Source organism: Galleria mellonella, unplaced genomic scaffold, assembly GCF_026898425.1.
Source record: "Galleria mellonella isolate WM207_F2 unplaced genomic scaffold, CSIRO_AGI_GalMel_v1 utg312, whole genome shotgun sequence".
Taxonomy (NCBI): domain Eukaryota; kingdom Metazoa; phylum Arthropoda; class Insecta; order Lepidoptera; family Pyralidae; genus Galleria; species Galleria mellonella.
In genome coordinates this window covers 10,254,516-10,267,103 of record NW_026442074.1, presented here as the reverse complement: position 1 = coordinate 10,267,103, position 12,588 = coordinate 10,254,516, and the positions used below count along the sequence as shown (strand labels likewise).

General features: G+C 34.8%; 1 protein-coding gene across 1 annotated transcript in view; it reads right to left on the bottom strand.

Annotated features, from left to right (window-relative positions):
• LOC113514917 (fatty acid synthase-like) overlaps positions 1 to 12,588 on the bottom strand; it is a 32,308-nt gene that overhangs the window by 12,805 nt on the left and 6,915 nt on the right. The window contains exons 5-22 of the mRNA XM_052895988.1: positions 12,252 to 12,455; positions 11,657 to 11,773; positions 11,050 to 11,213; positions 10,831 to 10,973; positions 10,185 to 10,388; positions 9,567 to 9,756; positions 8,659 to 8,818; positions 8,213 to 8,382; positions 7,222 to 7,373; positions 6,167 to 6,350; positions 5,289 to 5,437; positions 4,384 to 4,568; positions 3,647 to 3,766; positions 2,994 to 3,103; positions 2,198 to 2,388; positions 1,585 to 1,754; positions 1,219 to 1,482; positions 258 to 378 (exon numbers count right to left, since the gene is read on the bottom strand). Of these exons, the coding sequence (XP_052751948.1) occupies positions 258 to 378; positions 1,219 to 1,482; positions 1,585 to 1,754; positions 2,198 to 2,388; positions 2,994 to 3,103; positions 3,647 to 3,766; positions 4,384 to 4,568; positions 5,289 to 5,437; positions 6,167 to 6,350; positions 7,222 to 7,373; positions 8,213 to 8,382; positions 8,659 to 8,818; positions 9,567 to 9,756; positions 10,185 to 10,388; positions 10,831 to 10,973; positions 11,050 to 11,213; positions 11,657 to 11,773; positions 12,252 to 12,455 (2,998 nt within the window). The remainder of the gene's footprint in view (positions 1 to 257; positions 379 to 1,218; positions 1,483 to 1,584; positions 1,755 to 2,197; positions 2,389 to 2,993; positions 3,104 to 3,646; positions 3,767 to 4,383; positions 4,569 to 5,288; positions 5,438 to 6,166; positions 6,351 to 7,221; positions 7,374 to 8,212; positions 8,383 to 8,658; positions 8,819 to 9,566; positions 9,757 to 10,184; positions 10,389 to 10,830; positions 10,974 to 11,049; positions 11,214 to 11,656; positions 11,774 to 12,251; positions 12,456 to 12,588) is intronic.

Below are 12,588 nucleotides of genomic sequence, written 5' to 3'. Positions count from 1 at the left end.
TGTTGCAGCTATGAATGGAGCTATAGAAGAAACTAAATTCTAATTTGAAACCTAGTTTTCATTTGGATTCAAATTAAGATTTATGCTAAAAACTGAGTATATTTACTATTTACATTTAAAAACAAAATGTGACAAGAAGGGAATGTAGTCTAAAAAAAATTATATAGTGATATAGATGGAAGAAAAAAATGTCTGAATAATTGTTTTTGTTGTCAAAAATAACGTAAATAAAAAAAAAAGAAACATTAAAACAAGACCTTCATCGTGTTCTTTCCGAAATTTGGAATAAACACGTTCTTCTCTAACACAGGCTCGCCTAATGGTGGTCTCTTGTAAATCGGCGTCGCACGCACACCACGGATTTCTATACCTCCCGACCTGCAGATATTTAAATTAGACGATATTTACTAAAACAATCTCAAAATATACAATACTGAGTATCTATTCCAATTATTCGCTCAAAAATATTACGTATTAAATTTCAGCGTCAGTTATTATCTATAATGTTTTTTTTTATGTTTTAAATAAGTAACATCATTATAATGATATTTAATAATTATTAATTCTCTTATAATATAATAATTAATAACTTTGAATTTCATTATATTAAAGACTTTAAGTGTGACAAAATATTCATTCTTTATTGCACTTGTAAATTACAATGTTAATGCGTTTATAAATATTGTGAGCAAGGGTGGACTTATCTCTGACAGAGATCTCTTCCAGTCGGGTTGACTGGAAGAGATCTCTGTCAGAGAAATGCAGTTAGAAAACATGTTGTTAGCGGGCAGCTGAAGTGTTACAACTATTAATATTTAGAGTACATAAACAAATATACAGTTAAATAAAATATTAAGATACATAATAAAATACTACATAAATACATATACTATAAATAAATATAATACCTACCTACTTATACAATGGATGTTAAAATAAATGAATATACTACCTACAATAGAAATTTAGTTAAATGATTTTAAGGTTTGACAGTTCAATTATAAAAATGAAAAAATTAAGATTATGACTCAAACGAAAGAAAATGTAACTTCAACCTTTTCTTAAAAGAGGTAATTGAAGGGCTCTCTTGTATGTGGGAAGGGAGTTTGTTCCATAATTGGGCAGCTCGAGAAAGAGTTTTATTATTTTATTATTATATTTAACTTCTTAGCTTCTTGAGCTGATAAATTATTGTTTTGTTCAATTGTAAATACTTACCTGATAACATTAATATCAGGATAGTTACGAATTTCAAGTGTACATTTTTTGGAATTTGAATTCATTTTTGACAAAACGTAGTAGTGTAAGTCCACATCAATTGTCAGTCTCTCAATCCTGGTGGGCACGAAGAGGCCGCGGGTGTCTTGGCCGATGATCTTGAGCTGCAGCATGCAGTCCATGAATGTGACCCAGTTATTGACCCAGGCGAGCCGACCTCGAGTGCCTTCAACGTTGCAACCCATTACTCCACGGAATAATCCGCTATAAATATTAAAATATTTTTAATGGGAATTCGTTTTAACAATTATATTTTTTGAAATTTTGTTTATTCTGTTTATACGTCTTTATCACTAAATTTATTACCTGTACTGATAGCCTCGAAGTCTCAATTCCTTATAGAAGTCTTTAGTGAGCACATGTCTGATATTAGGGCCGGTCATATCAGGGAGCTTTGGCAGCATATGGTAATCTTGTGCCACGTTTTCCTTTACATATACACGGCCAGTTACAATAGTTGCCCCACTTTCTGTAATCTAAAATAAACACAGGTAGAAAAACTGTTACTTTTTTAGAGTTTTTCTTTTTTTAATTTTAAAATTGAAACCCTTATGGGCTTTAAGCTTCTTCAGGTATACAGCCCTATCGTACTCTGAACTGTTTTCTCATATAAGATTTTATCTATATGGAAAGAGAGAAATTAATGGATATCAAGATTTTTTTTATACCACTGAGTTGACAAACAAGCATACAGCCCACCTGATAGTAGGTGGTTACCGTAGCCTATGAACGCCCGCCTTGTTGTCAATAAATGTTTTTTTTTTCTTTCTTTCTAAGAATAAAAATTAAAAAACAAGAATTGTTTGTTATTTGCGCGGAAGTGTAGGTACATATAAAGTAATGCTAAATAGTGCCACCTCCAGGTTTTCCTTTCGGCACGCTTATCTACATTTTTCTTTTATTATAATGCCATACTTGCCTCAAAATCTCCGCTTGCTTTGTGTATCGTAGTAATGAACGTTATGGATCCGTCCTGAGGAATATTTGTAGCCCTCTGAAAGCGAACGTTCTCGATTACCACAGACAACTTATCAAATAGCTTTCCTATCATCTTACCAAGTGTCTCCCATACGAGCACTAGGTACCCAGTAGCCGGATACAAGTTGCGACCTGTTGAAAATTAGCTTTTTATACAAATTTACAGAGAAAGAAATATAAAAACGTAAAACAAAATATATTCTCCAGAGGGAGATTAAATACCAGAGAGAGACTTTATATTAAAGTCGTTTGCATGGGCACATTTTTTTTTATACGACTTAGAATGGCAAACAAGCTGACGGCCCACCGGATGGAAAGTGATAACCGTCGCCTATAGACATGAGCAGTACCATGGACATAACAAAGTATACTGTTTCGCACATAATACCCCCCATGCGTTGCCATTCCTGAGGACTCAGGTGTTATTCTTCTGTACCCCTCTGTCCTATTCATGTTTCTACTATGAAGCAGTTGTGTTTGCATGACTGTGTTTCTGTTATGTTCATGGTACTGCTCATGTCTATAGGAGACGGTTACCACTTTCTATCAGGTGGGCAGTCAGCTTGTTTGCTATTCTAAGTTATATAAAAAAAAAAGATAGCAACGCCGAGTGACTCATTCGAACTTACGGAGTCGCTAGCGATGTCGATTCCATCGACGAATTCGCTTGCTCCTAGTCTATAGAGGGCCAGCTCTTAAATAAAGTAGAATAGAATAGACTGTTTATGAATTCTCACCATCGATAACATGGCCTGATAAATATTCATTTTCTTCACCGGCGACAGACACGTTAACATCACGTTCCCCTATCGTTATTTTCTCCTCAGTATTGTACGAAGCCACGAACCTAGAAATAAAATTTTAATTTAATTTATTTGTTCTCTCTTATACTGTTTATACCCGTGTTTTCCAACTTTCCTATTTGAACATTTCTAAAATTTTCATTGTGAACTAATGTTATGCATATACTTGATAATTTCTCTACACCACTCTTCAAACCGGAACACATCATCATATCAGTCGATAACTGTCCACTGGTGAACATAGACCTGTCCTTGGAAGAGTTTTGCTAGTAGTTGCCATTTTTAGCAACCGTATTGGCAACCGCAGATGGGCTTTGAAACTGAATCAGCCATACAAAAAAAGCTGCCTGCATCACGATATACTTTGTTTACTTACCTAAAGACTACAGTATGGAATTCTTCAAAGAGGATATATTAAAGTTTCTTCGGAGTCGGCAACGCGCACGTGACACCCCTGGTGTTGCAGACGTCCATAGGCTACAGTGACCGTTTACCATTAGACGGGCTGTATGCTTGTGCCAACTTTGTGGTATAAAAAAACTTGGAGGTACAAATATTATATGTATTAATATAAATTTGGTACAGACCAATCTTCATTATGCTCCCATTCCACTAAATGTGCCAGGTAAGGTGTGCCCTGCGATACGGGGAAGGACACATGGGGATAGACGTTAGCGAGCTGCGGGTTTAGTCCCAAATTGTACAGTCTGCAAAAAAAACACAAATTAAGTTCAATGTATTTTATTGTCTAATTAACATATTAACTAATAATAAAAAGAAATATTTTTATACCGTATCGGTTCTAAAGGCACTTCATCCCCAAAAAAGGGGAGAAACGTGTTTCGTCATTATCATCATATCCGCCTTTAATTGAAACTTCTGAATATAGGCCTCTCCCTATTGGGGTGTTTTGCCAGTAGTTGCCACACTTGGCACGCGGATTGGCAACCGCAGTTAGACTTTGGAGATATTTTAAGAAGAACGTTGCTGCCCATCCCTCATTCTCATCCGCCCTTAGTCGCCTCTTAGGACACCCACGGGGAAGAAAGGGGTGGCCTATTCTATGCCAGGACTACAAACCAAAAAACGTGTTTACTTATGTTTAAAATATGTAATTTTGTACGAAAATCAATTGTTAATGTGGTGTGCCGTATGTGCTAATTAAAAAAAGCGCACCTTGTTTTTATTTAAAAAAAATTCAGCCAAATGTGAAATCAGTATCTATGGCATTTATATTATATTATAATTCTTAATCTATGGCATTTAAATAGATTTTTTTTTTACTTTTTTAAATTCTTTATATAAATTAAAGTATGTAAGTCACCTTCCGAGCGCTATAAGCAGTCCCTGCACATTATCTTCATCGCTCTTTCGAGTTAGAGCTATGTCAGTAATGTTCTTCTTAAGAGATTGTCTTAGAACAGTATGAAGAGATCCATGTAGAGCCACTTCGATAGTGATAGCATTGTCTTGAATTAGTTGACAGTTCTCTTCAAAAAGAACTAGGCTCTGTATAAAACAAAATACTTAATTACTGTTTATATATTTTACTAAAGTAGGTACTACATACCTTGCGGAAATCCTAATCACTAGTTATTTGATTAGAATTGTTTTTTGAACCCTCCCCCTCCTTCCTTTCCCACATAAGTCCCTTATTCCTTTTATTTGCCAATTTCCTTTACGCTTCTCCAACATTTCCTTCCTTTTTTCCTCAATACATTCCTCCATACTGTAGGTGGCGGAAACCATTAACAAATGCATTCCCAAAAAGAATTGCCAAATCGTTTTGTAATATGGATAAAAAACATATTACACCGACCTCAAATAATAGTTGGGATAAGGATAGAAAGATGATTATATTTTGTTTAATTCTGCTTCCGCTAGTATGTGTGTGACTGCCAACACTTAAAAATTGGAGGGAAAGGGATTGTTAGTAATGGAGACTAAGAATCCCATTGCTACCTAATATACCCAACCAGGTCGACCTCCTCGCGGTTCCCCCTGGAAACTATCATAGTTAATTCCTGATGAATTCATCATGATGGGCTAACTGGCCTGTTTTCATTCTCATCTATCACCCTTCACTGGTGCTCCGCCAGCATATTCCGTTAGCACAGGCGGGGTTGCTATTCCATTTTCACCCATCAAAAAAAAATCAAAAATTATTTTTTAATTCCTCAAATCTTAATATGGAAAGAATGTATTAACAAAGAATAAATAAAACCGTACTAAAAGACTATGCGTGTGATATTCAGCAGAAGACAGCTCCACATTGGGATTCTTCCACTGGCTTTGAGGAACTGATGTGGATATCCAGCGATGAGAACGGGATTTTGGTGATGGGATGACTTCTTTGAGATACTTTTGAATTTTGGGACCTGAAATGCACAGATAAAATCGGATTTATTAGTACTTTTTTAAGAAATTCTTTAGATATCAAGTAGTGAAAAGTTTAAACGTTGTCGGTTACTTTTTGTACTTTGACTCATATTTATATTTCTTTAATGGGTTTTGATTTAGGTTCAACTGATATAAATAGAATAAGACCAATATTTTATCCCTTTACTGTGTGAGCCCGACATAGAATAGGCCAAACCTTCCTATCCTGGGATGGGGAGTATCGTAAGAAGCAATTAAAGGAACTAAATGATCGAGGGATAGGCAGCAGCATTCCTCCTAAAATATCTCAAAAGCCTAACTGCGGGTGTCAACCGCAGTTAGGCTTTTTGCATTCTGCAGTGCAGTAACCTTTGTTCTGCAGGGGGCACTTAATTACTAATATAATACTAACGATGATAAATATTGATTCATTATCAACATCACTAAAAGCCTATCTGCGGTTGCCAACTCGCCTGTCAAGCGTAGCAACTACCGGAAAAACTCTCCTTATGAGAACAACTTATGTTCAGCAGTGGACAGTTATGGGCTGATATAATGACGATGATGCCACATTGATATACAAATATAGACTACGTATTGATAATACGACAGTGTAAAATGAAAAATGGCGACAACAAACTGTTAAAGATTTGCCAAAAATATCTGACTTTACAAATTTAACAAATTTAAAATTTTTACTAAAAAGAAAATACAAAGCAATATGTTACCAGCTTCAGCGACGTAACGCGAATGGAAAGCTACATTGGAGCACGGAACTTCTTCGACGGATATTCCTTGAGCAGACAACTTTGTAATGAAGCTCTTCATGATATCAGCTGGGCCCGATAAGGTACTAGAGCTGGGGCTGTCGCGACAAGCCACTTCTATTTCGGGTGGACACATCGACTTAATCTGTATCATATACCAGTAAATCATTTAAGAATTAAGTAAAATCAGAAAAAAAGTAATTTTGCGGAGTACAATTGTGCTTCTGGATTTGTAATATTTTGTTTAGTTTCAGTACCTATAGGTAATGTTATAACATTAACCCGCAATTTCATCTTTGTAAATAAAAAATGTTAACTATCCAGGATAAAAAGTAGCCTATATCCTTCTCCATTCTATACATTCATGTATACCAAATTTCATAATGATTAGTTAAGACCCTAAACAAACAAACACACAAACTCACTTTCACATTTATAATATTAATGAGGACGTATGACGTCTAGCACGTAAAGATCTATCAGGAACTAAACCTGTATTAATAAATTTAAAGATAATTTCTACAGTACGATTATTTATAGCACATTACTATTATTTAATCCCTAACTAGCAAATATAAATGTTTAATTTAATAAATAAGAACTTTTGCAAAAAAAAAGAAAATCGAATACATAAATAATTCCATACATATCTCATAGAATAAGCAAGCCAAAGTGGCAGTAAGCTGGCCATATAATTCGAAGAACCGAAAACAAATGGGGAAGAAAAGTTAATGAGTGAAGACCCAGTTGGGCAAACACAGTGTAGGACAACCACCCACTAAATGGAGTGACCACCTCAAATGCATTGCAAGGAGTCAGTGGATGCAGGAGGCTCAGGACCGTTCTCTATGGTAGTTTATGGGGAGAGACTATGTTCAACAGTGGACAAATAATAGCTAAGATGATGACGATGATATCACATAGTGCCAACTAGTCTTAAATTAATCAAAACTTGTCATGAATAATTGACTTGACTTAGGAAAAATACTTAGAATAGCATTGTAACATTCATTTACCTGATCGTAACCAAGGCCAACAGTAGCCATACATCCTTTGAGGAGCTTAGTTTCGGTAAGTGCCAGCCCCTGGCTATACGCAGCTAAGATCGTCTGATCAGTTGTTAAGCAACCGTCTGCGTATGCGCAACCCAACTCGCCAAAACCATGTCCTGAACATTTTGAGAAGAATATAATAAGTAATGATGTTAAAACAAAATTTATTTGCAAACTATTAATAAGAACTAAATTAAAAGATAGACACATTTTGTTAAAATGATTACAAAAATGCTCTCTAAATAAAGTCAGAAATAAATCGAAACATTCAATCTGTTAACTCATTTTTTATTTTATTTTTTATACCACTGAGGTGATAAACAAACATACGAGCCACGTGACGGTAAGCAGTGACCGTAGCCTATAAACACCTGCAATACCAGAGGCATTATGGACGCATTGCTGACCTTGAAGAAACCTCTTTAAAACTTTTGAAGAACCCCATGCTTGTAGTAGCTGTTGGAAAACCCTCGACAGGGGCCTCATTCCATAACTTAAGCGTTCGTGAGAGGAAACATCTCTGAAAACGCGCTGTTTGCGATCGTCTAAACTCTTAGGTATAGGGTGAACTCCTGTCGATGGCGAGCTTTTCAATGAATGAATGAATAGCCATGGGCATCATATAGAACAATTTTCTTTTTATACAAGTTAGAATGGCAAACAAGCTGACGGCCCACCTGATGGAAAGTGGTAACCGTCGCCTATAGACATGAGCAGTACTATGGGCATAACAGAGTATACTGTTTCGCCCATGATACCCCCCATGCGTTTCCATTCCTGAGGACTCGAGTGTTATTCCTCTGTACTCTGTAAATTCACGCCATATCCCACCCTCCTTCAATGTCTGCACTATTGGTACTTCAGAAGACTATCTTATGGTCGAATCAAGTATTCGCTTCATTACACTTTTATTTACTTAGCTATAGTTTCATTAAGTTGAAAAAATCACACTTACCAATGATATAATCAGGCAAAATGCCTACAGTTTTTAAAACATCAGTAAGACCGATCTGAATTGCTACAATGCCAATCAAGGAGTTCAGTACGTTATTATAAATCTTGGGATTGGATTCCGTAATTATTTTGATCAAGTTTATCCCTTTCGGCTTTAATATTTTATGGCATCTATATGAAATAACAAAAATAATAGTGAGATATTATTTATTTAAACGCATTATTAAAAGAAAAGATTATCAAAACAAGATCAAGTGATAACTTGAATGAATTTAAAACATTACAAATTAGTTTTGAACTTATCATAAATTAAATTGATCTTCTGATTATTAGTTACTGTGAAAAACTCAAAAAATCACATTTCGAAACTTAATTATAAGTTTTTCTGTTTCAAATTCACCATCACTAGTTAGTTAATTCGTTGGAATATTGACAAAGTAATTATACCTCTTAATAGCAGCAGCGAAGACCGGGATTTTAATAAGTTGCATAGCAGTGGTGGGCCACTGTGATCCAATGCCGGAATATATAAACCAAATTGGTCGACGGACTCCAGAGAAATAGTTAATATCACGGGCTATTGATATGCTTTTGGTCGGCGTTGATCCTAAAGATTAAAATTCAATTATTATTTGGCTTAGGTACTTTTAGTTACTACTCGTACAACATATTTTTAAAACCCTAATCATCACCATATCAGCGGTTAATTTTCCACTGTTGAACTTAAGCCTTCCCTCATTGGGGGGTTTTGGCAATAGTTGCTACGCTTGGCAGACGGGTTGGCAGTTAGTTAGTAGTATTTTAAAAGAACTGCTCTCGACCATTAAGTTATCTTAGTCACCTCTTACAACACCCACCGGAAAAGAAGGGGTGGCCCATTCCATACCAAGATCACACGATCCCATACCAAGATCACACGATCCCATTTGTATTCGAACCAAGATGCTAAGCATAAATGTCTTCTATACAGAAAAGACGTTTATCTTAAGAAGAAAGTTTTATGCTGCATTTCATTACTCATTCCTTACTACATCCTCGGGATTAAAGTAGTGTTATGTTGTCCTTTAATTGTATCATCAACTAATAAGTTAGTTACCGAATATAAAATAGCAAATATTTTTTGTGATTAAGTTTCAAATTAAACATTATAACTATTTTTTTTTAATATTTTATTTCAAACCCAAATCAAGCCCTCTTAACTAACTCCAGCATTTGCATAATTTTTTTGTGCAACTGCAATAAAACTATTGAATAAAATTCTAAATTAATTGCCGTTGTACTATTTATAATTTTTTAATAGTATTCCAATTAGGTAATCCATGCTTTATTAATATTATATTGAAAAATTATATTACCCAACAATGTAAATCCTCTAAAAAGATGTCCTTCAATATTTTTATCATGTATAGCATGAAACAATCTCACTTGTTCAACATCTACTGTCCTGGACTCCAAATCATTAAAAATCTTGGCTACAGCTGACTTAGTGCGACCAGAGACACAAACTAGGCGGGGCAATGCATCAGCCGGAAGACTATTATTGACCTGGGTAAAGTAAAATAATGTCTTCTACAACAAATATACCTAGAAGACTTGCTATTAAAAGTAAATGTAAGAAATCATACAATTAAATAAATAAATATTTCATTTGATTTGATTTGTAAAAAGCAGACAAAATGATAAAAGTAAAAACATCAGTTTTTACTCAAAAATTGGTGCCAAAAAAACATTTTTATGGATTCTATCATATTCTCTATTTTTTTTTTTTGTCATAAAGTATATAAGCTACAATTAACTTAATAACATTCTGCTCTTAATCAAGAGCAGAAATTATTACACTGGCATATATTCAGTGATACATTCTGTGTGTTTTTATTAAATTATTAATCATTTATGTTACCAATTTCTAATGCCTATAATACTTTTTTTAACTTTTTAATTGTAACTATTAGCATAATGTTTACATTGTTTACCTTTTCAGAAGCTATATTTTTCAAGAGTACATGAGCATTCGCGCCACCGAAGCCGAAACTACTAATACCACTCAGTCCCCTGTTCCAGGGTTGCTTCTCAGTTACGACCTGGAGGCGACCTTCAGATAATGCAGCGATACCTTGTCGGGGTGTTTCGTAATGCAGATTTGGTGGAATCAATCCAGTGGTATATGCTATACACATCTAAAATGTAATACATCGAAGTTATGGTGCATAATATTTTTTTATACTTAGAATGGCGAAGAAGCCAATATAGTTCTACTGGTGGGAAGCGATAACTGTCGGCTACAGACATGAATAGCATCACAGAATACATGGTGTTATGCCTCCATATCCTATAATTTCACTGGCATAACTCACTCTTTAAACTAAAGCCCAATCATGCAAGCTCGGCATTAAAATCTTAAAATCCTGTTTCAATGTTTATTTTGGTTCTATAATCGTTATTCAAAATTACATTTTTAAGACTAAAAGTAATCTAAAATTTTGACAAATTATTCATTAATAATGAGTGTGTCAAAGACAACCTACATTACCTTATTCTATTACACTATTGACCGTTTTAGCGAAGACTGTGTAGAGTCCATAGGTAGAATCATGCAAATACACAAAAAAAGGAAAATACCTTAGCAATCGAACAAAGACCTGAAGAAGGTTCGGTGTGTCCCAAATTAGACTTGACTGAGCCAATCATGAGCGGCTCAGATCGGCCGGTGCAGAAGATCTCATCAATGGCTATCAACTCTTCAGGATCACCGATCTGAGTACCTGTAGATTTGAATTAATGGATTTTTACTGCAATATCTATAAATATTGGAGTGAAAGTCACATAAAATTAACGTACCTGTCCCGTGAGCTTCAACGAAATCCAAACTGGAAGGCGCTACACCACAATCCTCATAAAACTCGCTGAGGAGCAACTTTTGGATTTGCCCAGATGGATAGGTAATGCCTTGCTCCTTGTAACCATCACAGTTCGTCTTCGTATGGACCACTTGGGCATATACTCTAAAAAAAATAATATCGCAGCTCACCAATTTTTGCAATATAATGAATAATAATAATAGTAATAAAAATAATTAATTTTACAGAAATTTGTAAATTTTACATGATTATCTTCTGTAATATAATCCTTTACAAGGTGTACAAAAAGAATAAAGATCCAAACCCTTCATATCTTCCTAAAATTTTGATTTCCGAAGAGGAAATATTTATAACACGATATTAACAATTTATGTAGCTAAATCTCAATACCAAAATTTTTCACTTTTTAGCAATTTCAAAGAGGTCCTTATGAATTAATTGTTATTAACCAAAGGTTGTCTGTAAGAGATTGGCCTAGCAATAAGTCCGCCGTTTGTACCTTTATGTATATATTTTATATGTATTTCACTTGAATTGTTTATATGTTATTGTTTATGCAATAAAGATATAAATAAATAACATTTTACCTTCTTGAGTCCTTTGCTTTCTGTAGATAACAAACAGCGATAGTCTCTGAGCGAGCGTAACCATTTGCTTTATTGTCAAAACTCTTGCAAACACCATCGACTGATAATACACCTAATCTGTAACAGCAAGAAATAGAGAGGATACTTTATTATAATCATCACTTCAATATATCAGCTGTCTTCTGAATCTTCATATTTAGTCACAAAGTACAGCCTCAAACTGCAAAAAAATAACAAGTCGATATAAAATCATTGACTCTCTGCAACATTTTTTACATCAAGCGTAAAAAAATTATATAAAAAAAAATACTGATAATGTTCCTTCTACAGTAAAACTGGGTACGTACTGGGGGAAAGAGATTGTTAGTAATGCAGACTATGAATCTAGTGCTAACCGTTTGGCGCCTAAACCGCGAATTAAACTAATTAAGCTTAGGCTTAACCTAGAAGTAAGTACCGTCAATAGAATCACTACCATACATTTCTCCCATCTATTTATAATATTCTTTCAGTAACATTAACTGGAACTATGAAAATCCCATAAGAGTCAGTTTTCTATATAACTCCAAACTTAAAAACTAGTCGTTAAATATACCTGAAAAACTGCAGTGATACAAAAGGATGAATGCACAAATTAGCCCCGCCTACAATGGCAGAGTCGCAATACCCTTCACGGATTGCTTTGAAGGCGTGCTCAAGAGCGTACAGTGTACTTGAACAGGCCGTGTCCAAGGTGTACGACGGACCGGTCAATCCAAGCCAGTACGAGATGCGGTTTGCTAACATAGCACGACAGCATCTGCGGGAACAAGGTTACTTTCATTCACTATCACAAAAGGAGTAATAACACATTTTATTCTTACACCGTCACCTTATAAACCGTAAATAAAATTTAGCTATTATATTATAACTAGCTGACCCCGTAAACGTTG